The sequence below is a fragment of the Silurus aristotelis genome, assembly GCF_946808225.1.
Source record: "Silurus aristotelis genome assembly, chromosome: 11".
Classification (NCBI taxonomy): Eukaryota; Metazoa; Chordata; class Actinopteri; order Siluriformes; family Siluridae; genus Silurus; species Silurus aristotelis.
The window spans coordinates 11,330,022-11,353,145 of record NC_139584.1 but is presented as its reverse complement, the minus strand read 5'-3'; the positions used below and the strand labels follow the sequence as shown (position 1 = coordinate 11,353,145).

General features: G+C 39.8%; 1 protein-coding gene and 1 long non-coding RNA gene across 2 annotated transcripts in view; one reads left to right on the top strand and one right to left on the bottom strand.

Annotated features, from left to right (window-relative positions):
- Positions 1 to 23,124, top strand: part of agbl4 (AGBL carboxypeptidase 4) — a 320,509-nt gene that overhangs the window by 211,959 nt on the left and 85,426 nt on the right. Inside the window, exon 6 of the mRNA XM_083555525.1 lies at positions 12,763 to 12,802. Coding sequence (XP_083411651.1) covers positions 12,763 to 12,802 — 40 coding nt within the window. The remainder of the gene's footprint in view (positions 1 to 12,762; positions 12,803 to 23,124) is intronic.
- LOC310733990 lies at positions 13,494 to 19,095 on the bottom strand. The gene is made up of 3 exons (XR_014535952.1): positions 18,396 to 19,095; positions 16,432 to 18,359; positions 13,494 to 13,971 (listed from the first exon to the last, which is right to left on the bottom strand). It is a non-coding gene; the product is annotated as an uncharacterized lncRNA (long non-coding RNA).

Below are 23,124 nucleotides of genomic sequence, written 5' to 3'. Positions count from 1 at the left end.
TTGGTTTAATGTGAGCTTTTGGCATTCTCGGTGTAGATCATTTAAATGTGTGTGTGTGTGTGTGTGTGTGTGTGTGTGTGCGTGTGTGTGTGTGTGAGAGAGAGAGAGAGAGAGAGAGAGAGAGAGAGAGAGAGAGAGAGAGAGAGTATTCTTCTGCCCTCCTTTGCCATCTGATTAGAGACATGTTTTATTTTATCTGATTAGGAAATGGCTTCTCGTCCTTTGGTCCTCCTCTAGGTCACCTCTGAGATTTGAGCTACAATATGCACTGACCCATGCCACACACAAATCCGTAGATATAATGTCTATTACACTGTGTCCTGTTTATGGTATTGGGTGTATGTGCGTGTGTGTGTGTGTGTGTGTGCATGTCTGAGAAATCAGTGCAAACAATTCCATCATATATTGTATGTTCATATATCGATAAATGACTCAACTCTGCTCCTAAAAACACATTTTTTCTAAGAATATAGTCAAGCCAGTAAATGTTAATAATACTGACTGTCTGACCTACACAATAGATTGTGTACCAATTGCTTTGCTTTATTTCCTTTAAATTGCTTTTTATCTGTTGAAGGCAGGAAACAATATGTCTGCGTACTTCAACAGATTATCCTGGCAGCCTCAACCAATTTAGTCCTATCACTTTCTTTAGTTAATCAGAGATATGAACTCCCAAGCACTTTGAGTAATCATTCTTTTATTCGCATACTTTCCTGTCAGCGCAAACACGACATCGAGGAGCTGGTGTCATAGCAACCAGTACATCATCCAGGTGCTTAAACTTTTCTAAAAAAGCCAAACATTCAGATTTTGGCCTTAAAGCGGTGTGTGAGTGTAATACGAGGTAATGCTGGGAAATGTGCACCGTGTCCCAGAGTGCACTGCTTTTGTGCAACATGACTCAGCAGTGTGGCTCCTCTTAGCTGCAAGCAAGCAGGAGGTCATTGATCTTTGCATCATATAAATATCAGGTCACTCCTTTAGGACTCCATCAGTGACAGGTCCCTTCGGAGAGCAGATTGCAAGCAGGCCATTTGGTAAGCTATCCGGGCTGTAAAATGATTGATTGATTTTGTGAAGTCAGCAGCCTGCTATTGATTTTTGTTTTGGGTCAACGAGGAAGGGGGCCTTCAGGTTGCTGTTATGACAGGCTCCATGACGGCACTGCCTATGAGCTGCGCTGTTTGTCTGTAATGCACCTCCCCAGTGAGCTGGTCTATATAGAGAGAAATCTAAAATAACTCAAATAACAATCTTTACACTTCGTCCATCCCCTTTAGCAAGCAGCTGCTTTTTTTGTTGTTGTTGTTTGTTTGTTTTGATTTTTTACTGCAGTGCGCCTGTGATCATGCCAGTACGGGCGCCTAACATGGAACCGTTCTGCACATATCCACTGTTAGATTGGTCAGCAAAGCCATTTTCTTTTCAAGCCCAAAATGCTGATGGTCTGGAACAGAGAAACAGTCACATCAGAGGCTTAGGGATGATGCTATCTTGTTGCCATGACAACAGCTGAAGTTATTTGCATTAGTGCCATCAAAGGGGACCTGACTTTATTGTACATGGTAGCGCCTGGCCATATGGTGCAAAATACGTTAGTATCACCGACTTAATACACACACGCCATGACTTTTAATGTTGTCTAAGAATACTAGTCATATTATATCATGTCATGGTTCAGCCATTTTCATTTTCCCCCAAAAATAAAAAGTAAAAAAAATTGAAGAAAGTTCAATTGTACATTTATTGTGTTTGCAAATAAATATGTAAAGTATCTATAAAAAACTGAAAGGGGTGGGGTTCAATTTCAATACTAATTTTTAAAATTGAATTTTATAACCGGGTATAAGAAGTTTAAAGAAGTACTGTTCATTTTGTCACCAACTGAACGATGCTATATATAGAAAAAGATTTAAGCAGAATAAACAACTAAACATTAACATACTGTATTTGATTGTTAAATGCAGTGTTATTTTGGTGTGTAATGAAAATAGTTTTCGATGTATAGTGTATCGACACCATGTATCAAAAGTTTTGTCATCTGATGCTTCAGCTGTTAGAACTGTTAGAACCATGGGCTTTATACTCACATATTCATAAGAAACTCATAGCTACTTTCAAATACAGCCTTGTTAGGGCTTAATGGCAGTTTGCATGACCACATGCTGTTTTGTTCTCCATTGTCCATTTTGCTCGTCCTTTCTCATCTTATAATCTTCCACCTCTAGTCTAGCTCACTGTTTCTTATAACTTAGTTTGAAAGTCCCTCAATCAGCAAGTGGCATGTTCTGGATGGATGGATGGATAGATAGATGGATGGATGAATGGTGTGTGTGTGTGTGTGGGTGTGTGTGTGTGTGTGTTTGTGTGTAGCATGGCTCCGCTCAGTGCCTATTAGAGCCTAATGTTCTCTCAGCATCTCTATCTATAGCATAAAGCTCTTCTTCGCCTTCCAGTTTTATTTAATGATGTCTCAGTGTGAGTGTATCATATCGTATCATATCAGTCTACAGTGTCTCTTCTCTGCGTGAGTGCATGAGCGAGTTAAAGTGGATGAAGTGGAGAGAAAGAGAAAGCAATACAGGCAAAAAGCAAGAGTGAGATTTATCTGGACGCTTTCTCAAGGCTGGATCTGCTGGTCTGGTAGTCTCTGCCCCACCCCGTAGCATCTGATGGAGTGTGTGTGACAGAGTGATGGAGAGAGGACCTCACTGCCAGCCAGCACTGCCCTTCTAATTGGCCTTTATGAATATTTAATGAAATCAAGATGAAATTCAATCATGGCTTTTAAGTGCTGAATAGAGGAGATTCAGCGTCAGCTGTTGGGTTATTAGTTTCTATGCTCAAAAGCGACCGAAGCACTCCTGAGCTGCAGCCCCGTGAGGTGGTCTGGAAGGTGCCTCGGGTCTGACACGAGCCGCTGCTCTCCTAAGGAATGAATCTTTTATTTTGTTGGGTTTTATTTTTAAACCATGGCTATGTGGTCACGCAACAGTGATGGCCAGGCAGCTCTCTCTCTCTTTTTTTTAAGGCTGGAAGAGTGAAAATCTGCTTTGTGTTTGCTGTGAGTCAAATTGTATTTATTCCAGCATTTTCATTGCACAAATTGTTCTCCCACTGATTATTTGATTTAAATCAGGCTAAAGGACCGGAGAGTAAAACATTTTTATTTAGTTTTTCTGCACCCATATCTGCAACGTCTCTAGGTTGTGTATGTAACCCTGGTTCCCCGTGGGAATAAGACGCTGCCTCAGCAACGCTTTGGGAACATATTTACATGACCATGCTCTGTGTAACTGTCTAATGGAAGGTGGGATGACGTCATGACCATGAAGCTATAATGCAGTGGAGGTGGCGCTAGCTTCGAATGGGGAAGGAAGCGCTCACAAAGATGCAGGGAGTGTGGCACCGAGAAGCAGCATTCCATTTCCTTGGGGTACCAGGGTTACATACGTAACCTAGAGTCGTTCCTCTTCACGCTTTGTGAATTGGCACAGCTAGGTCAAAGGACTGAGGGGACTGTAGTGGCACTAAGGTTAAGACTGTAAGACCTGACAAAGGTCAGAGGGGTGGACCAGCCTGCAGCGTTGTAGATGTCCTGGAGAAAAAACCCAGAGAAAAAGGCCTAAGAGGCCGCCACACTCTGGGTCGAGTGAGCTCTGAACACAAAAGGAGCAAGGAGACCAGAGGACCAGAGGAGGAGATCCACAATTCACCTGCTGAGGGTCTGCTTGTCTGTAGGAAGACCCCTTTTATACAGACCATAGCAGATAAACAGCTGCCCTGACTTCCTCCACGGGGTAGTACCTGGACGTATGTGTCCAGTGCTCACAGTGGACACACCTGATTAAGCTTCTTCTGGTCGGGGGCTCAAAAGAGAGAAGGATAGAAACCTGGAGCAAGACTAGTCATGGAGCAACAGAGGGCACATTGGGAACATAACCCAGCCTGGGGTATAGAAAAGCACAGGGGTAAACTCTAGAGCCACGGAAAGGGCCTGAAGGTCCCCAACTCTCTTTAGAGAAAAACAGTCTTGACTGCAAGAAATCTCAAAGGCACCTCATGCAAAGGTTTAAAGGAAGGCTTGACAGGGCTTTCCGAACTATCGCCTGATCCCACAAAGGCACTCTAGGTTGCACCGTGGAAGTACCGTGAAAGAAATGTGTCACTTACAAGTTATTCCCCCATTGACTGCTCAGCAAGTGGAGCATGATATGCCGCAATAGCAGACACGTAAACCTGTAGCGTGGCAGGAGACAACCCTGTGATGAACTGTTCCTGAAGGAACTCCAGCACTGGGCCAACCGGAGCCTCCATTCCTCGTGCCTGGGCCCTTGCCCCCAAAGGGCGTCTGCTCCCTGGTTTAGGTGCCCTGGGATGTATACTTCGCTTAGTGAGAGCAGCTTCCCCTGGGCCTACAGGAGGATCTGTTGTGCCAGCTTGTAAAGCAGGCGAGAACGCAGACCCCTCTGGTGGTTGTTGTAAGAGACCATGGATGTGTAGTCTGTATGGACCAGCACATGATGGCCCCTCAGGTCTGAGAGGAAATGCTTCAATGCTAGAAGGTGGTTGATGTGCCAAAAAAGATGGGGCCCTTTTCAGAGACCTAGGGTAGAGTCACTTATGACTGCCTCCCAGCCTGTGAGGGAGGCATCCATCATTAACATTATTAACGACAAGGAGTTCCCAACCTGGGGCCCTGTAACAGGAACCCAGGTTTCTTCCATATGTCTAAGGCCCATAAGGCTCACTGTGTGACCTTGACCATGCGGAGCCCTTCCAGAAAAACCCTCTGGTCCTGAGCCACCACTTCAGGGGTCATGTGCAGGAGGCCAAACAGTGTGTGTTTGTGTGTGATTCTGTAATTTTCTAAAGATATATTCAACTTACAGGTTCTACTTTTTTCAGCATACTTTAAAAATGTCTTCTGAAATGCATTACAAAAAAGATGCCTTCCGTCCTTCATTCATTCACTAACTTAATATGTAGAATTGTCAGGATCACTACAATTGTATTTTCAGTATGGAGTGAGTGACACAGACACTGCGTTAACTCTAGTTTCCTTTTTATACCCCTGGCATTATTGTGTATGTTTTCAAGTTTAATAATAAGTTTAATAATAAATGTAACCATATTCTGCACATACAAAGGATTGCATTTGGTACACATGTACCAAACCGAAAGCACTGTACCGCCTTTTTTTTACACTCTCACTCATACACTCTCTTGCTAAGTCTCTCTTTCTCTCTCTTTGTTTATTGGTTGTTTACACTTGCCTGTCACCATGTAGTTGGACTACTTTTTGAGCCTGAAGTTGCAGCATGATGACATTTGACATACCTTGGCTGGCATAAAACATACTGTATATGTACAAATTTCCCCTCAAAATTCTGACTCAACAACCATGACTGTGGTTTGTCAGGTACTGTTTCAGGATCTTGTCACTTGACTCAATAATCAGTTTTTTGTTTTGTGTTTATTTTTTTACTAAAAAAAAAAGGTGCACCATAGCTGCAACGGTAGACAAACTACAATAAAATACACAAATCAGCCGTAATATTATTACATTATAACATTATGACCGAAGAAGTAAATAACACTGATTATCTCGTCTTCACGGCACCTGTTAGTGGAAGGTATTTATTAGGCAGCAAGTGAACATTTTGTCCTCAAAGTTGATGTGTTAGAAGCAGGAAAATTGGGCAAGCGTAAGGACTTGAGCGAGTTTAACAAGGGCCAAATTGTGACGGCTAGACGTCTGGGTCAGAGCATCTCCATAACTGCAGCTCTTGTGGGCTGTTCCCGGCCTGCAGTGGTCCAAGGAAGGAACAGTGGTGAACCAGTGACAGGGTCGTGGGCGGCTGAGTCTCATTGATGCACGTGAAGAGTGACGGCTGGTCCATGTGGTCCGATCCAACAGACGAGCCCCTGTAGCTCTTATTACTGAAGAAGTTAAAGCTGTTAATACTACATGGGCAAAAACTAAACTACATTTAGGAGCAAAAACAATATTAGGCAGGTCATAATGGTATGCCTGATCAGTGTCTAACATTTAGAATGTGTTAGCTAGTTCAATGGAGCACAGGGTGAACTGAGAAGATGTTTTAGAAAGTGTGACCTAAGCAAAACAGCAATATAGTATATTGTATTATTTTAAAAAACTATATTTAAAAAAGGAATCTGTTCTAAAAGTGGGTTTAGCCTTTTATCATTGATAAAAGGCTAGGTTTTTTTTTTTTATTTGTTCCAGTGCTGATTTTCAAATTTGGGATTAAAGCCAGGATGAGTGTGTGGTCCTCGAGCTTTTGTGGGTTCGAGTGTGTGCTCAGTAAGCTGTCAGCAAGGGACATGTAAGATGAGAAGCCCACGAGAGCATGATCTCAGAGTGAGCTCATCGCTCAGACCACTCTCACATCACAGGGGAGCATCGCAACTCAGAGGAGGGACGAGCTGGAAATTAGGGAGGTGGTTGGGGAAGAGGGGGTGAGGAAGGGGAAATGTGTGATGGTGGGGGTGTTTACTCACTCTCACAGGGGTGTTTCCTTTTTAAAATGAGGTGACTAAGATTGTTGATTCACCTTCCCTCTCTCTCTCTCTCTCTCTCTCTCTCTCTCTCTCTCTCTCTCTCTCTCTCTCATACACTCTCTCCGGGGGATTGTTGCCATCTGACAAAAAGTGTCCTCAGAGGACGTCGACAAAGACACTGAGTCACCGCTGGGATGGACACAAACAACCTAAGTAGCTCACAACTAATTTCCCTTACCTCATCACTACGCGGATGGTGTGTGCTGAACAAGGGTGTCTCCATGCGCAATTTGTGACACCATAATCCTAGGTCAAAGACCGAGGACCTAATGATGCCCTCTATTTGCTAATGTACCTTTCCAAGCAATATTCCAATCAAATCATTTAGTCCACTAGCTGCTACCGGAGGTATTTTTTTAAATAGATAGCTAAGGTGAAACGACTCAGGTTAATCTTTTAATATTGACCTTACATGAATGCGAAATGAGACACCAAATTGTTGGGTGGATTTTTTATTTTTTTTTTAATAACCCCTCCTTTTCTTATGTGCCCACATGCAGGATAATCATCAGCAAATATGAAAAGTAAATTCAGGAGGAAATATTGCAAATGGGCTTTGGGTAGACTGTGCATGAATATTTAATTTGTTCATAAGGAGTGAGGTTTAGTAAATGAAGGGTTTTGCTGGTGAGAGTTTTTTTCCTCCTCCTCTATCTGCAGACCAGCCATCTTAATTACAGTCGTGCCGAGCGGCAGCCAGCCCAGATTAAGCCGCTATTGGAAAGGTGCGCATCAGTCTGATAAGATTAATGGCATTTTATGGAGAAAGTTTGGGACGTCTGGCCTATTTGGAGTCTGGACGGAATGTAGGCCAGAAAAAGCAAAAAATAAAAAAGTTAGAAAGAAAACTAAGGAATCTCAGGGATTATTCATGAATCAGGTAGCTCTATTATTATATTGTCAGATAATCAGTGATACAGAAGAAATGGAGAATTTATTATCCTGGAACGTGTATGCGTGTCTGTGGACTGATTATGTGCCAGCATATGGAACCAGAAAAAAGGGGAAGCCCTCAGACATTAAGGCATCCTGGGACACACTCTCTCTCTCTCTCTCTCTCTCTCTCTCTCTCTCTCTCTCTCTCTCTCTCTCTCTCTCTCTCTCTCTCTCTTTCTCTCTCTGTATATAGGGAATTCCCTGGCACAGAGCTTCATTTGATAAAGATTAATTCAATCCTATTTTCATGCCCAGAATTGTCCTCATAATGGCTCTCTCATAATGTGCACGTGTGTGTATGTGTGTGGTGTTACTGGGAAACACTAAGCATCCCATTCGGGCAGGCTTCAGAGTGACAGTTCGGGTGAGAGAGAGGAGCACAATGCTCTAATTAACCATTATCACAGGAAGAGAATCAGCATTTAGTGAAAGCTGCAATGCCTCATTGAGTGTTAATGAAAACTGCTCCGCTCTCTCTCTCTCTCTCTCTCTCTCTCTCTCTCTCTCTCTCTTTTTTTTTTTTTCCTCTCACCGTTTATTTTTATTTTGTGCCATGGCTATTTATTGTGGTGTAGAGAAAAAGCAGAGGGATGCAATTTTGGTTTGAAAAAACTGACAGAACTGATTAGCACTGTATATTTTTTGACGCTACATAAATAAATGATCCGCCATACTCAGACTGATATTAAGCCCTGTTTTAATGACTTTATAAATGCTATATGAAGCAAATATTAGAATTAATATTCATTGTTATTTTTGTCATAACAGCATTCTCCCAGGAATAAGGGTGTCAGGGGTTTTCCCTGCTTTCCCATTTAAATGTAAGTGATTTAAGTGATCATAGGATAAGCCCACCCCAGCAGCTCTAACAATTGAAAGCCCTGAGGCCAGCTTGATTTCTCCATGGCCTGATCTGAGTGGTTATGGTAGAGACACTGCAGGAAGCAATGTCTGGCTGAGGTCACACTGTTTTCTGGCTGTAACCGTATTCTCACTGTTTTAACATCAGTAGATCTAAGCATGGTAGGATAGTCGAGCTTTTTTGCCTTGAAGGACAAAACTGAATTGATCTCAATGAGGGCTTCTAAAGAGCTGACAGAAGATGTAGCTTTTGCTTACTGATCATTTCAGTGTCATTAGTAAGTAAGTGTATCATACTTTATCAGTACTTATTTCATGGATCATTTGAGTCACGTAGGTTGAAACGCTATAATGGCAGATAATTACGGAATAAGAACACTAATTGGCTGGTAGACCAATTTTTTACTCGGTTTTCCTTGCTAGAATCTACAATGTCCATTATTAAGTGAAACACAAGTAGTGTTTGCTGCTTTGTGGCCCCAAATCATAATTAGAGAAGGGGAAATTATTAAGGGGAATTATTATAATTTTTTGTTTGTTTGTTTTTTTGGTATGATAATGACTTTATAATTTAAATGGGATCAACAAGTGGAGATATAGATAGTGTTTTCCTCTATATATTCTGCTATGTAATACTTATATGTGAAGGTTTTGACATCCTGAACCCGGAAAATCCTTCAAGCATAGATGTTATTGAGACCCCGCTTGTTCATGCATGAAGGATTTGACTAATTCTGTGTGAGATGCAGAACACATCATATCCAGCAGGGGGAGCCATAATAATGACACTGTTCATGATTTCATAATGTATTTCTCGCACTAACACGTTTGGATGATTTGTGCAAAATATGTGCCAGTAATATTTACATTTTCCATTACATTTACCATTGTGTGTGTGTGTGTGTGTGTGTGTGTGTGTGTGTGTGTGTGTGTGTGTGTGTGTGTGTGTGTGTGTGTGTGTGCTCTCCAAGTTTAAGCATGGCAATGACGGTGTGCATTGGCCTTTGATTGGACACTTATTGATCTGAAGTATGACTTCTGTGAATTGCTTGAGCCCTTGTCACACAGTCTCACCAGGATACCATTTGAGCACACCGCACCCCACGAATACATAACCTCTCTCTCTCTCTCTCTCTCTCTCTCTCTCTCTCTCTCTCTCTCTCTCTCTCTCTCTCTCTCTCTCTCTCTCTCTTTCTCTCTCTCTCTCTCTCTCTCTCTCTCTCTCTCTCTCTCTTTCTCTCTCTCTCTCTCTCTCTCTTTCACACACACACACACACACACACACACACACACACACACACACACACACACACACACACACACACTCCACAGAGACTCAGGAGCTTTGGCACCCCCAAGAAATAAAATTCCTGAATTCAAGCCCATTCAAACCAATGCAGTAGCTGTTGCACTGTGGCACTTCATCTGCTTTTGCATACTTTTCATTGCCTTTGGAATTTTAAAAAGGAAGATACAAGTTGGTACATGTCCATTTCCGAGCTCGACTCGTCGTGTTGCTACGACTTGAAAATGTGAGTTAATCAGCCAGATAGTACGCCGTTGGTGTTTTTAGGTGCAAAACGTCCTTTTCAGCTCATTCTTACACAAGCAGGCATTTGTGTACAGACTTTTCTCACCATTTTCTTCTGGAATATAGTTTATTTTTGAAAAAGTTGGTAATACTTGTCATTTTAGCTTCATGTATGATGTCATAAATTTGTTATCTGTTATGAGCACCACCACTGAATTTCACACATACACACAAGCTTCAGGCTCCACCCAAGCACATGGCTGACATACAGAGGGTGAGAGTGTGAAGGGAAAAGAAATAAAGGTGTTGATTAGTGTCACTCAGAAGAGCTTCCAGTGAGAAAGAGAGAGAGAGAGAGAGAGAGAGAGAGAGAGAGAGAGAGAGAGAGAGAGAGATGAGGAGGGGGAATCTAGTGGATGAATTGTAAGAGGAGAGAGGGAGTGAGGTAGCACCTCATCTAGCACGCTACCCACTTCTGTCAGTCCAAAGAAAGTGTGAAATGTTAAACTGGGTAACCTCGTACATCCTCCATTACTCCGTCTGTAGCAGATACACACAGTTATATAAAAGAAAAAGAAAAAGGTCAAACAGATGAATCCAAGCTAGCAACTTTTTTGATAAATATAGACAACAAAAAAAAACTAAAATTTGATTTCACTGATCTCTGCAATTATTAGAGTACACGTATTAATACCGAAACTTTTCAGTACAGCGCTTTCGGTTCGGTACACACGTGTCCATAATGCAATCTTTTTTTGCGTGTGGAACATAATTACAATCTGAGTTCCCTCAGGAAAATGTTAAGTGGCAGACCGCAAGTTTCTTTAGTCTCTGCCCAGCACTTTGAGTGCATTTTTTTAATTATTATTATTACTTTTGAAAACATACACAATAATAATAACATTTGATTTGTGCATGCATTAAAACTCTAAAGAATCCATAGCGTTAGATGCTAGACACTTCCTGGTTAGCGGCTAATGCTAACGCTATGAATTCTTTACCGTTTTACGTACAGCTTCAAGAATTTATCTAACAAGCAGAAAATCCTGACAATTCCACATATCGAGGGAGTAAATGAACACACACACACACACACACACACACACACACACACACACACACACACACACACACACACATATACACATCTGTATTATCCAAATAGGGTCTAACAAATGTAAACAATTTAATAAAAATTTTCTATTCATTTAAATTTATTGCCATTTTAATTTGTGCCTTGTGTAATTCCTACACGCCTAGGATATACACATATTCGTTATTACTAAAACAAATATAGACGTGAGTTAAGTCAAGTCAAGTCGGCTTTAAGAGTGAACGAAATGCAGCCAAATCACACTTTTGTTATTTGCAATTTGGCTGAGAATTTGTAATAAATCAAGGTCTGCTGTTTGAAAAGGAACGGTTTATTGGCATGTGTTGTCCATGGTAAAAAACTTCACCTTAGCTGCCTATTAACATGAGTTACTAGTAGGTTACAGACAGACAGATGTTGATCAAGGACCCTACAAATTGTATGATATGGTGACATGAATATAAAGGCATTTAAATGGCAATTTTTTTTAAGTCAATTAAATCAGTTTGTGATGTTAAAATGGATATTATTTCTAACAGGCTTCTGGTAAAAAAAATAAAATAATAATAAATTTAAAAAAAGGAGTTGAAAAAACCTTCCCGTGGGCTCACCACCTGCAGGAGGAACCGTAAGGGACGGTGCTGTGAGGATTGGGCAGCAGTTGGGTCCTGCTTAGACTGCTGCCCCCGCAACCCGGATTACGGATAAGCGGGAGAAAATAAATGAATGAATGAATGAGTTGAAAAAAATTAAATTAAATTCCATCATTCAGTGAGAAAAAAAACTCTCAGTAGGAATATACAGATGACTCAGTATGGTTTTATGTGAAGAAAAAGTTGTCCAGTGCACGAAAAACAACAACTCTAAACAACTAAGCACATAAGTATCACAAGACAACAGCAAGTACTTTGCAGCGCAGTGCAATACTGATATTTATTGGTATCCCCAAATATCGCTAGCAGTGGTGGTTGAAGTACACATACCATTTAAGTAGAGATACAGTAGGTAAAATATTACTTTACTAAAAGTAAAATTTCTCCCTTTAAACTTTCATTTGAGTAAAAGTACAAAAGCATTTGCCTTCAAATGTACTTAAGTATCCAAAGTACTATGATTTATAATGACTATAATGTTCCTGTTATTATTTCTTTCACAAGACTCTTTGATTAATCAACTCAGTTTATGTGAAAAGACTCTGTTACTCGTAGCACACAAATCTATTAATAGAATGATATTAAAGAGTCAAACACTGACCGATATCTAATAAATTATCACGAGCCCGAAAACCTTCTTTTCAAATATAAAAAAAAAATCGAGCAATTAAAGTCACGGGTGTTGTGGCGAGTTAGATTCAGGAGACTCTTCCATTATTTATTCCTCTCAAAATGTTCTGCTTGCTGTTGAAGTGACGCTGAACTGTATGTTTATGTTAAGTAGATACCACCAAGCAGAAAATCAAAACAAGTAAGAATTAAGTTTTAATCCACTCCTAAATAAAAAGGAACGACTGATTTCTAATGTAGTAGCGTAAAAAGTCTTTTTTACTCTACTACAAAAAGATATTTGATATTTGTGGTGAAATTAAAGTAAAAGTCTCCCCGAATGGAAATACTTCAGTAAAGTACAGATACGTGAAAAAGCTCCTTAAATACAGTAACACGTTTTATTTACTTTATTGCTGTCCACCACTGCTAGCAGGCATTCAGGATTTATAAGTAACAATAACTTTTTTATTTTTTGTTTTCTGTTTTAGCAACAACGGAAGTTGGACCTCCTTACCATCACTAATCCAGGTGAGTACATGATGTGCATGTGTGTTCCTATACATGTCTTTTCTGACTAACCCCATCCTCACAAATGGTCCAAGCTCTAGTGATCTTGTAAATGAACTAGAAAGATATTTCATAGTAAAACTCATTTCATAGTCGAACAAAACCAGATTATTTACCATCAGTGGATCTAAGCATGGTTCTTGGTGTGGTGAGGAGGAACTTAAAAATGTTGTCCAAGCATCTGGGTGATGGCAGTCAGCACAGTCCGAGCACACAGAGAGACAGATGGGGAAGTCTGGAAGAATGCAGTGCCCATATGTCTAAAATATCTGGCTGCTCTAATACACTTTGATTAAAATAACATTTATGGAAGGCATGATGAGTGGGCTAATTTCCACAGCTTCACATGGCATCTGTTCGCCCAAACTGCTTAGACTGTACTATTGACCTTCACCTGTAAAAGTGAAGCCACTTTAGAGCATTAGTCTCTTTAGAAAATATTCCTTTTTTCTAATGTACGATCTGTGTCCTTTTATCTTTCTTTTTTTTTTTTTGGCTTTGTCCTTTTTTCAAGGAATTTGTGTAACAAGGAACCTCTAAAGATCTGTGAATTTGGTAATGGCAGGTTTTACTTTGTATCACTGTAACCATAGAAAACCTTTTATCAGTGCTTTACACTGCGAACCACAGTGAACTACAAACAATATTTTTCAACTTCAGGTATTGAAAAAAAGAACAAAGAGTGTTAAAAGTGTTTAATAATGACACTCTGGGGATATTTGTTGAATCCATCAATAAACATTTCAAATCCATGAGGTACATTATATGGAAAAGGGTTGTGGACAAGAAGATTCATATGTGTTTTTTGAACAGCCCATTCCACATTCAGTCCCCATTTGTTGCGACGATAACTTCCACTTATGGAAAATGTTCCACCAGATTTTAAAGAGTGGTTGTGGAGATTTGTGCTCATTCAGCCTCAAAGGTATTTAAAAAGTTCAGGTACTGATGTAGAGTGAGGAGACCTGGGATGCAGTCAGCGTTCCAGTTCAGCCCAAAGATGTTCAATAGGGTTCTAAGCTTTATAGCAGACCACTTACAATCCTCCACTTAAACCTATTTAAACCATATCTTCATGGAGCTTGCTTTGTTCACCTGAGCATTGCCATGCTGGAACAGGTTTTGGTCCCCTAGATCAAGCGAGAGGGAAACTTTAAAGCTTGCATCCAAACACATCATATACAACTGTGTACTTTGTGGAAACAGTGGGTGAAAAAAGTCAGATGTCCCATTATATTTTTCTTCCCATATAGTGTACATGCAAATCTACAGACACTAACGATTTATGAACATTCACTTTAGGAACTTTGGCGGATACGAACAAACCTGTCCTCAAAGTCAAATTTGTTCGAATTCGAATAAATACACAACGGAGGAGAGTCGCCGCAGCTAGTAATCGACCGTAACGAGTCTGCATAATGCGCAATGGACACTTTGAATTTTTTTTTATTAATTTGTATTCTTTTTTTATTACTTAATACAAAATATTGTATACAGTATTTCAATTTGTTTTATATAGTATTTTTTATTGTTGAATTCGATAGTATTTATAGCTTTTACATCATAATGAACACAGTAACAACTTATGGACAAATTCATGGTACGAACGAATGTATAACCATTACACTAAAAGCATAACTTAGTATGAGATCTGTTGGTTGTCATTTTGATTACTAACATTAAAATAATTAGATGTGACAAAAATACACCAACAAAAGGAACTGAGGTGCGTCTGGATTTTCTTTGGGCTATGTCGTTGGCTAGACCACGTTGTTGCATGTTTTTCGAGGAAGGACATAACAGCATTGTATTTGTTTTGGTGACTAATCTAAGAATCATCATCATAATCCATAGCTGGATCAATGCATGTCCAGGAACACATTACAGAAGAAGCATAAATAAACAACAGACACAGCGACAAAAACAGAGGAAAAAATACAGGAACAGAAAATAAGGCTCTATAGTGCATGAAAACAATCAGCAAAGGATTTGTAATGAGAAATCGAAGAAGTAGGGTTTAAATCGACAAACTAAAAGAACAGGTGAACACAATGTGGTAGTCAACCAATAACAGGATGCGGCAGAAAGAGAACCCGAAACCAACACGGAGACGCAAAGGCAGAGGCAAGCAGCATGCTTCTTCACAGTGTGATTCATGGCATGACCACAAAAGACAAATCCCCACTATTCCGCAAAAGGACAAATTCCACAGATTTAGAGGTTAAATACCAAATGCCAGTGATTACAGATTACAGAAAAGCATTTTGAGAAACGCATATTTCATTTAAACATTTATTAACTGCTCTAACATCTGCCCTTAGACTTCCATTATAAGTTTTAAATGAGCAGGGGTTTTTTATTTCCCTTCGTTTTCAGTACAGGCAATCATGTTCAATTCCTATCTGTGGTAATTGCACTTAAGCTACAAATGCAGTAGAGAGAGATGAGATAGAAAAGTGCTGCCGCCAGTTTGAACTCCTTAAACTGGCGTGATTATTTAGAGATTACATATATTACTTGATTACATATAGAGAAAGAATGATTTTAGTGCTAAAAGGTGAGAAACGATGAAAGCTCTGTAGGACATGTCTCTTCTTATGCTATGTAGATGTGTGTTTATTAGGATGCAGAGAAAGTGTGTGATAACCTATGACCCTGTTTTATCTTTACAGGCTGTGTGGGAAGCTTTTTTTCCCTGCAGTCTGAAAAAAACAGCTGGTGATCTGAGATGACTCAGGGAGATAAAGCAGTGACACACAGGACACACTGACCTTCAGCATCTGTGCCCGTATGTGTGTGGGTGTGTGTGTGTCTTTATGCACATCTTCTCAGTAAAAATGTATGTAAAAGTGTGTAAACATCAAGCGATATTCCCTCGCATGCTTTTGAAGGTCTTTAGGATTCTCACACTGCTCACATTGCCTTATTTTCTATCTCCCATGCTTTGCCTTCTTTCCTGCACTCGCCATAGAGGGGGCTCCAATACCCTGGCCCCTCATTAGCTCCTCCATGTGAAGTGCACTTCACCCCCCAGCCCCTGCCAGCCCCCATTTAATTGGACACTTGAGCGGCACGATGTGCATCTAGTTCTATTGAAGCCTGACATTTCAAACCGCTGACCTTTCTAGCGTACGCCGCAGCTAAATAATGATTAGACCTGCACATTGTTCGTCCACAAAGCTGGGCCCGAAAACGAAGCTCTGCATACAGGCCAAAGAAAAGGAGAAGAAATGGAGTAAAATGAGAGCGAGCAAGCAAAGGCAAAATAAAAAATAAAAATAAAGAAATCTTTTTTTTTGGTCAAACTGAAGGTCTGAGAAGTTCTGAGGCTTGGTGGTCACAGCCAGAAAATTGAGTTCAGCCTTCTTTTCAGAGGCTATTGTCAATCTATTGATTTGAATGCCCTTTTCATATTGGCAGACTCCGCAGCGATACTGTGTTGCTGTAAAATTAACGTTGCTTGGTTTGTTGTTTAGTTCCCCCCCTCCCCCAACACACACACACACACACACACACACACACACACACACACACACACACACACACACACACTCTCACTCTCCACATTACAGAAAAAAAAGGTCAATTACATTCATGAGTCTTGGAGAGCTGTGTGAACCTGCTGGCCAGAACAGCGATAATAGACAACCTCCATATCCCCTCTAATTCTGTGCCTCTTTCTCTGTGGGACTTTTGTGGAAACACACACACACACACATACACACACACACACACACACACACACACACACACACACACATACCCCTCACTGTTAATGCATTCGATCTGTCCAAGTTCCTCCTTATTTTCTTTTAATCTGATGATTTCCACGCTCGGCACAGCTCGAAGGCGAAACGCCCTTTCCAAACGCGGTTAAGTAAAATCCCTTTTGTTTTTCTTTTCGCCTCAGTTTATGAAATCTCAGCAAATCTTTCCAGGCATCTTATCTTTCTCTCTCATTTTCCATGTATCCATCAGAATGTTGGCCTGAGGCTGGGCGATGCATGGATACCGTGTCTCCAAAACCCTGACTGTATCTGTACTATGACCAGCACAGCCATCCACAGTGCCACCCTGCTGCTCACCTCCACTGCCCATAACACAGGGAATGGAGCGAGCGAGAGAATGATAGACGACCGAAATCAAATTATATAGGGGGCTGACGGTAACGTCAATTATAAAACATTATGAAACCGGTTGTGAAGAAATGCTATAATTGCTCAAATTATAGCCTTTCCGCACCAATTTGCATGATGTGTATCCGGAGACTTCACCATTAATGACTTTCTAATGCTTGTGAGGGATAACAATCGTGTTAAAAACGTAGCCGAGAGAAAGCGATGTGTGCACAAGGACGACGACTGAGATCGAGGAAAAAAAAAAAAAACAAAGCGTCTGGTTATCCCATCGGCCACCGGACTATTTTCCAGCTGATTTTTGCGAAATGCACGCGGAGAAGCGTGGCGAAAGCAGGGCGAGTGTGTTAATGAAGAGAAAATCAATGCGTTAATGCGGCAGGCTAAAATATGAGGTGTGTGCACGCGTGTGTGTTTTGCGCGCGGTGGGGTTTGTGGGTGCTCCTGGGAAAATCTGCGTCATTACGGCGTTATTTAAAACATGTCTGGATTCCAGGCCCCGAAGCTTTTCGACGACTGCTGCCTCCAGTTTATACCCCAGTCTTGCAAATAACACAATTTCACGCCTTCTTCACATAATCAGCCATGAGCTTTCCATTTGCCGTGTGAAAAACAAAACAACAAACACTCTAAAGATGCTAAATGAAAATGCATTGTGCTGCTGCTATTAACTTGTCTTTTCCTTTTTTAAGAACACGCGCCTGGGTGTGAGAGAAAGGAGGAGAAGCAAATATGTGGGGAAATGTAAACAACATTTTAAGGGCCTCTCTAGCATGACAGCTGAGACAATGGTGACAATTTCTTTGTCACCGTGGCCACTGCTGTTGCCGTGCATCACAAATCCAAAAAAAAAATAAAATAATAATAATAATAATTTCAGGTTGAGGGGCCTTTTGTTATTTCCTGCTTGAGTGTGTGTAATGGAGGTGGGTGCAGATGGGGCTTTGTAGTGAATTGAGTTAGTGGATGGCAGCAGAGCTAAAGGCAAAATAGAAAGCCAGAGCGAGAGGTAGGGAGAGATATAAAAAAAAATGTAAAAAAAAAAAAAAAAAAAAAAAAAAAAAGCAAAAGAAAGATGAATATAAAGCAAAAAAAGCACAAAAAAAAAAAAACAAAAAAAAAAACGAGCATCTCTTCTGTTTAAGACTTCATAGCCACCAGCTGTCCTCTGTACCTTCTATCAGCACTGAGCCCACTCGCCGCTGCTGGCTTCGTTAAAATGGTGATACGGTTACCTAGTTACCAGCAGGTCTTGTTTGCAGGGTCACTTCATTAGCTCGTTGCTGCCTCTGCCGCAGAACGGCATGTGTTGGCTCAACAAAGAGCAGCGAGCTGTCACTCGCAAGCCGCTGCTCTTCGCCGCAGCTGCTTATCAGATCAGCCTACACACACACACACACACACACACACACACACACACACACACACACACACACACTTGTTCCCTGAAGATGTTTGCATGCCTTAACGGACAGCGATAAGCCTTGTTGTCCTGCTGTCAAATTAGCATACCTACTATATCTGGATGAGAAAATTAGTCACTCCATGTAAACACAGTGTCGTCTCTCATTAGGTTTGAGGATGAACTAAAGCTGTGTAGAGGGCATATTTGTAAAGAAGACAAGAAGTGCTTGTGATGTGCGATAGCTTCTCAGGTACCAAAGTTGAACAGGTTTTAGATTATGGCAAATCGAAATCAACGAATTAGCCAATGTAGGACCTAATGCACATTCAGGTCAATGAATACCGATAAAAAAAACAGCACAGAAAAACATTTAACTTGAAAAACATTCAACATTTAACAACTTTTTGACTCATCCCATAATTTGAAGTTGCTTAATTTAGAGTCCAGTCAACATGTGTCTCCCTTTTGTATTGAGCTCATGGGAATTCGGTTCTGCTATTCAACCTGCAGGATTCTCCTGACTGAAATGACCATTCTTTATTTTATTTTTTATTTTTTTTTTACTAAACGTTAACTGGCAACCCGGCCATAACAACCATATTTGTTGTTCCTAAACTATTACTACAAAGTTGAAAGCACGCAATTGTAATGGATGTTATTTTTTTATGCTGCAACGTTATATTTTCCCTTCAAATAATAGGCCCAAACATGCTCCATCATGACTTTATGCACAAAGTGAATTACATACGGAAGAACTCAAAAGCACTGCATAGACCGCTGACCTCAACCCCACTGAACACCTTTGGGATGAACTGGAATGCATCTCAGGCCTATCACGTGACATAAATGCCTAATGTCATTAATGCTGTTGTGGCTGAATGAACACAATTCCCCACAGCCATGCTCCAAAATAAAGTCTATAGCCTTTCTAGTTGTTATTATTAGAGGTAATTATGAAATTACCTGTTCATAAAATGCGACAAAAAAGTTTGACAGCAAGGTTTCTTTATAGCTTGAGTTATATTAAGTATTTACAGTTTACAAACACCTAAAATAAATACATGCAAACATTTTCTCTCATTCGGGCATCTGAGGTCTGAGAAGTTCCACTTCATTCTGGGCAGAGCATTTCAGTAGTATTTGGTGGCACCGTTTTTTAAATTAATTTTAACTAAACACTTAGGATTGTCATCTATAAACTTCTCATAATACTTTCAAGGAATATTTGCTTATTCCAGCTGGCTGGTGTAACTCAGTATGACCTTCAGGTCAGAGTTTTTGATTGTTGCAAAGTTTTTTTTTTCTCCACAAAACACCCCTATAACAGGATGCTACCACTCCCATGCTTCACAAATGCTTCCAACTGGCAATATAAGAGTCTCTCAATGGTGGATGTACACTTTGGTAAGTAAATGCTTTTAGCTCCTTTGTTGTTGTCTTGCAGCTCAGTTTATTCATGTCTACCCAGTCTTGGCTGAGTTGGTTGTGTGTCCTGTGGTATCAAGGTCAAAAAGGCTTGATGTCTATAAACACATCTGCACACTCTCATCTGGTAATACCTAATTATTACAGTTAGCGTAAAAGAAGCATCTAAAATTCATTATATCAATTTCTTTAATTTGAAACTGGCCAGGCTGTGCCCATGATATCCCAAGATTCCTGGGGTAGGTTCTTTATACACCTCTAACCACAATTGAGAGAAAATGAAAAATCCAATATCATGTAATTGTGTTAATTATGTTCTGGCTAATTAGATTCTTCGAACACATGCAGATTTGATTAGTGTAGTGGATTTAGCTGTTTGAGATAACTGTGCGTGTATGCGTTGCTTGAAAAGGGTATGTACATTGATACTAGAAACCATGATTGGCAAAGATGCAATCGGATGGTTAAAGGTACAATGGCGAAAGAGCATGCAAGGTTTTTTTACCATTCCAGAGCAAAAGCTATTGCTCAGAGTTATGAAGAATTAAAAACTTTAAAACACCAGGAAACAACTTGAAATCTGCAACAACAACAAAAAAGGAGAGAGGACTGGAAGAAATTTGCTGCAAAATGAAATGAACATAAAAAATCTTATCATTTTTTTTCTTCATATAGGAGCCACCACAAGATCCACTAGAAATACACATGAAATTCAAGAACATTTTACAAAATGTTATTTTTACCACTTATACTGTACTGGACAAATCAAACTTTTAATATGCGAGTCCAACAAATGGACCCTATAATGCCAAATGTATCATTATTTCATACATGAGTTTCTGAGACCTTTGCGCCACCTGCATTATCAATACTTTCCTCAAAAACCTGTTATATACAATCTGAGTAACTAGTAGAAATGAAATATTTATATGTAGTTTTTTGTACATCAAACCTAATGTTGTAGCTTGCTAATATTTGTCTTTTGTCATCAATTTTCAGTAAAACATTTAAATGATTATCATAATCTATATGTTATATTTCCATTTCAGAAAGGAAATTCTGAATACGCAAACATTTTTTTTTGTATGTATTTTCAGATGTCAAAAAATACATCAGCATTTTATCAGCATGCTTATGGATGGCAATTCAAGTGACATAGTTGATGAGGATGATAATGATGAGGAGTGGTCATTCCAAATACAATAATCAGTCTTTGTTTTTGTTATAAAATAAACAATGTTGTGGTCAGTAAATTGTTAAAAATGCCCAATGTATCAAATATGATTAAAAAAAATCACATATGTAATTGGTTTAAATACACAGTAAACACTCTCAATTATTTCATATGTCAGGCTTCACAGAGTTAATTAGGTAAATGATTCTTTCACCAAAAAAAACAATGTCTTTCCAAAAGTAAACGTTATTTGCTGGACGAGCGCCAATGTGGTCGTATGGACGAGCGCCATGTGCAGGCTGCTACAAAGTGCAACCATGAACAGCACATGTTGTTGCTGAGCTTTCCAATGCCATTTTAACATATTCTCACCTAAAAAACAAATCCTATTTCCGTTGATGCAAGCCAGTCAACCGATAGTTATACCCATAATCGTTTTTACAGTAGCACACCCAGAAAATAAGAGTTGTTAACGCTAACTTTGTGGCGTGCAAGTGTGCTAGTACTTCCTTTCATTGTTTAAGTTCAAAGATAAGAAGACTGCTATCTATCCAAAGGTCAGGATATAAACTCAAAATGCAACAAGTGCCATGAATCTTGTATACATTTTTTTTGTAAATATCGATATTGCGTTTTTGAGAATACATTATCGCCCTATATACCCCTACATACCACCTTTGCTTATAAAGTCATGATCCAATCCTGTTCACACAAATCAACTTACTCCTCTGTTGTTGTAGCCCATCGAGCTAAAGATACAATGTACTATGCACACTGAGATGCATTTCTTCTCACTACAGTTGTAACCTATAAGACCCACATGGTCATTATATGGGTCACAATATTCCTCCTGGCAGCTTGAACCAATCTGGTCATTTTCCACAATTATGAACAAGGTGTTTCCAACCACAGAAATGTCAATCACGTAATTTTTTTTTGTTTTTATAACCACTCTACTGACTGTTGTTTGTAAAAAGTCTAGAAAAGCAATTTATGAAATTCTCACTAACTAGCAGCAAGAACTATCCCAAAAGTGGCATTTGATGTGAACATTGACTGAAGCTTTTGAACTGTATCTGTTCGAATTTTTATGTTGCACTACTGCCAACTGATTGGCTGATTAGATAACCTCATGAATATGCAAATCTAAAGGTGTTCCTAATAAAGTGGATGGTAAGGGTCAGTTCTTAATAAAAAATTAAATAAAAACTAATAAAAACATCCAGATAAATGTAATAAAATATGATCAATAATTCTGCTGTTTACTTACTGAAATAATCTAATCTAGGTGTCATTTGAAAGTATCTAGGGTAAAATAATCAACCTAGGTGTCAGTATAATTCCTCCCACTTGACCTGTTGTAAATTCATGCTGTTTTCCTTGATCGTGATCCCGAACATTTCCTTCTGTGCAAGAAATAACCTTCATAGTGGGAAAGAGCTGTCATGAAAAATGAATACGTTCAGCTATTCAGCTGCTTGGACGTTATAACAGTATAAACGTGAAAATATTTCATGCTGATATTTTCTACTGATTTCAAAACTGGATCAAAAGTGTCTTCACTGCCCAACTTTGCTTTGTAACAGACGTTAGTGAGATTTAGGTATTAGCATTATTTGCATTGTGAGTTAAATTGATGAATGAGGAAAATGAGAGAGAGAGAGAGAGAGAGAGAGAGAGAGAGAGAGAGAGAGAGAGAGAGAGAGAGAGAGAGAGAGAGTTGGATGATGTGGAGTTGGTGAAGCAGGAAGTGGATAGGATTAGTAAGGAGGAAGTGAGAGCAGCGATTAAGAGGATGAAGAGTGCAAAGTCGGTAGGACCAGATGACATACCGGTAGAAGCATGGAGATGTTTAGGAGAGATGGCAGTGGAGTTTTTAACAAGATTGTTTAACAAGATTTTGGAAGGTGAGAAAATGCCTGAGGAATGGAGAAGGAGTTTGCTGGTACCGATCTTTAAGAATAAGGAAGATGTGCAGTCCTGCAGTAACTACAGGGGAATTAAGTTGATCAGTCACACCATGAAGTTATGGGAAAGAGTGGTGGAAGCCAGGCTGAGAGAAGAGGTGACCATTTGTGAGCAGCAGGATGGTTTCATGCTGAGGAAAAGCACCACAGATGCATTATTTGCTTTGAGAATGTTG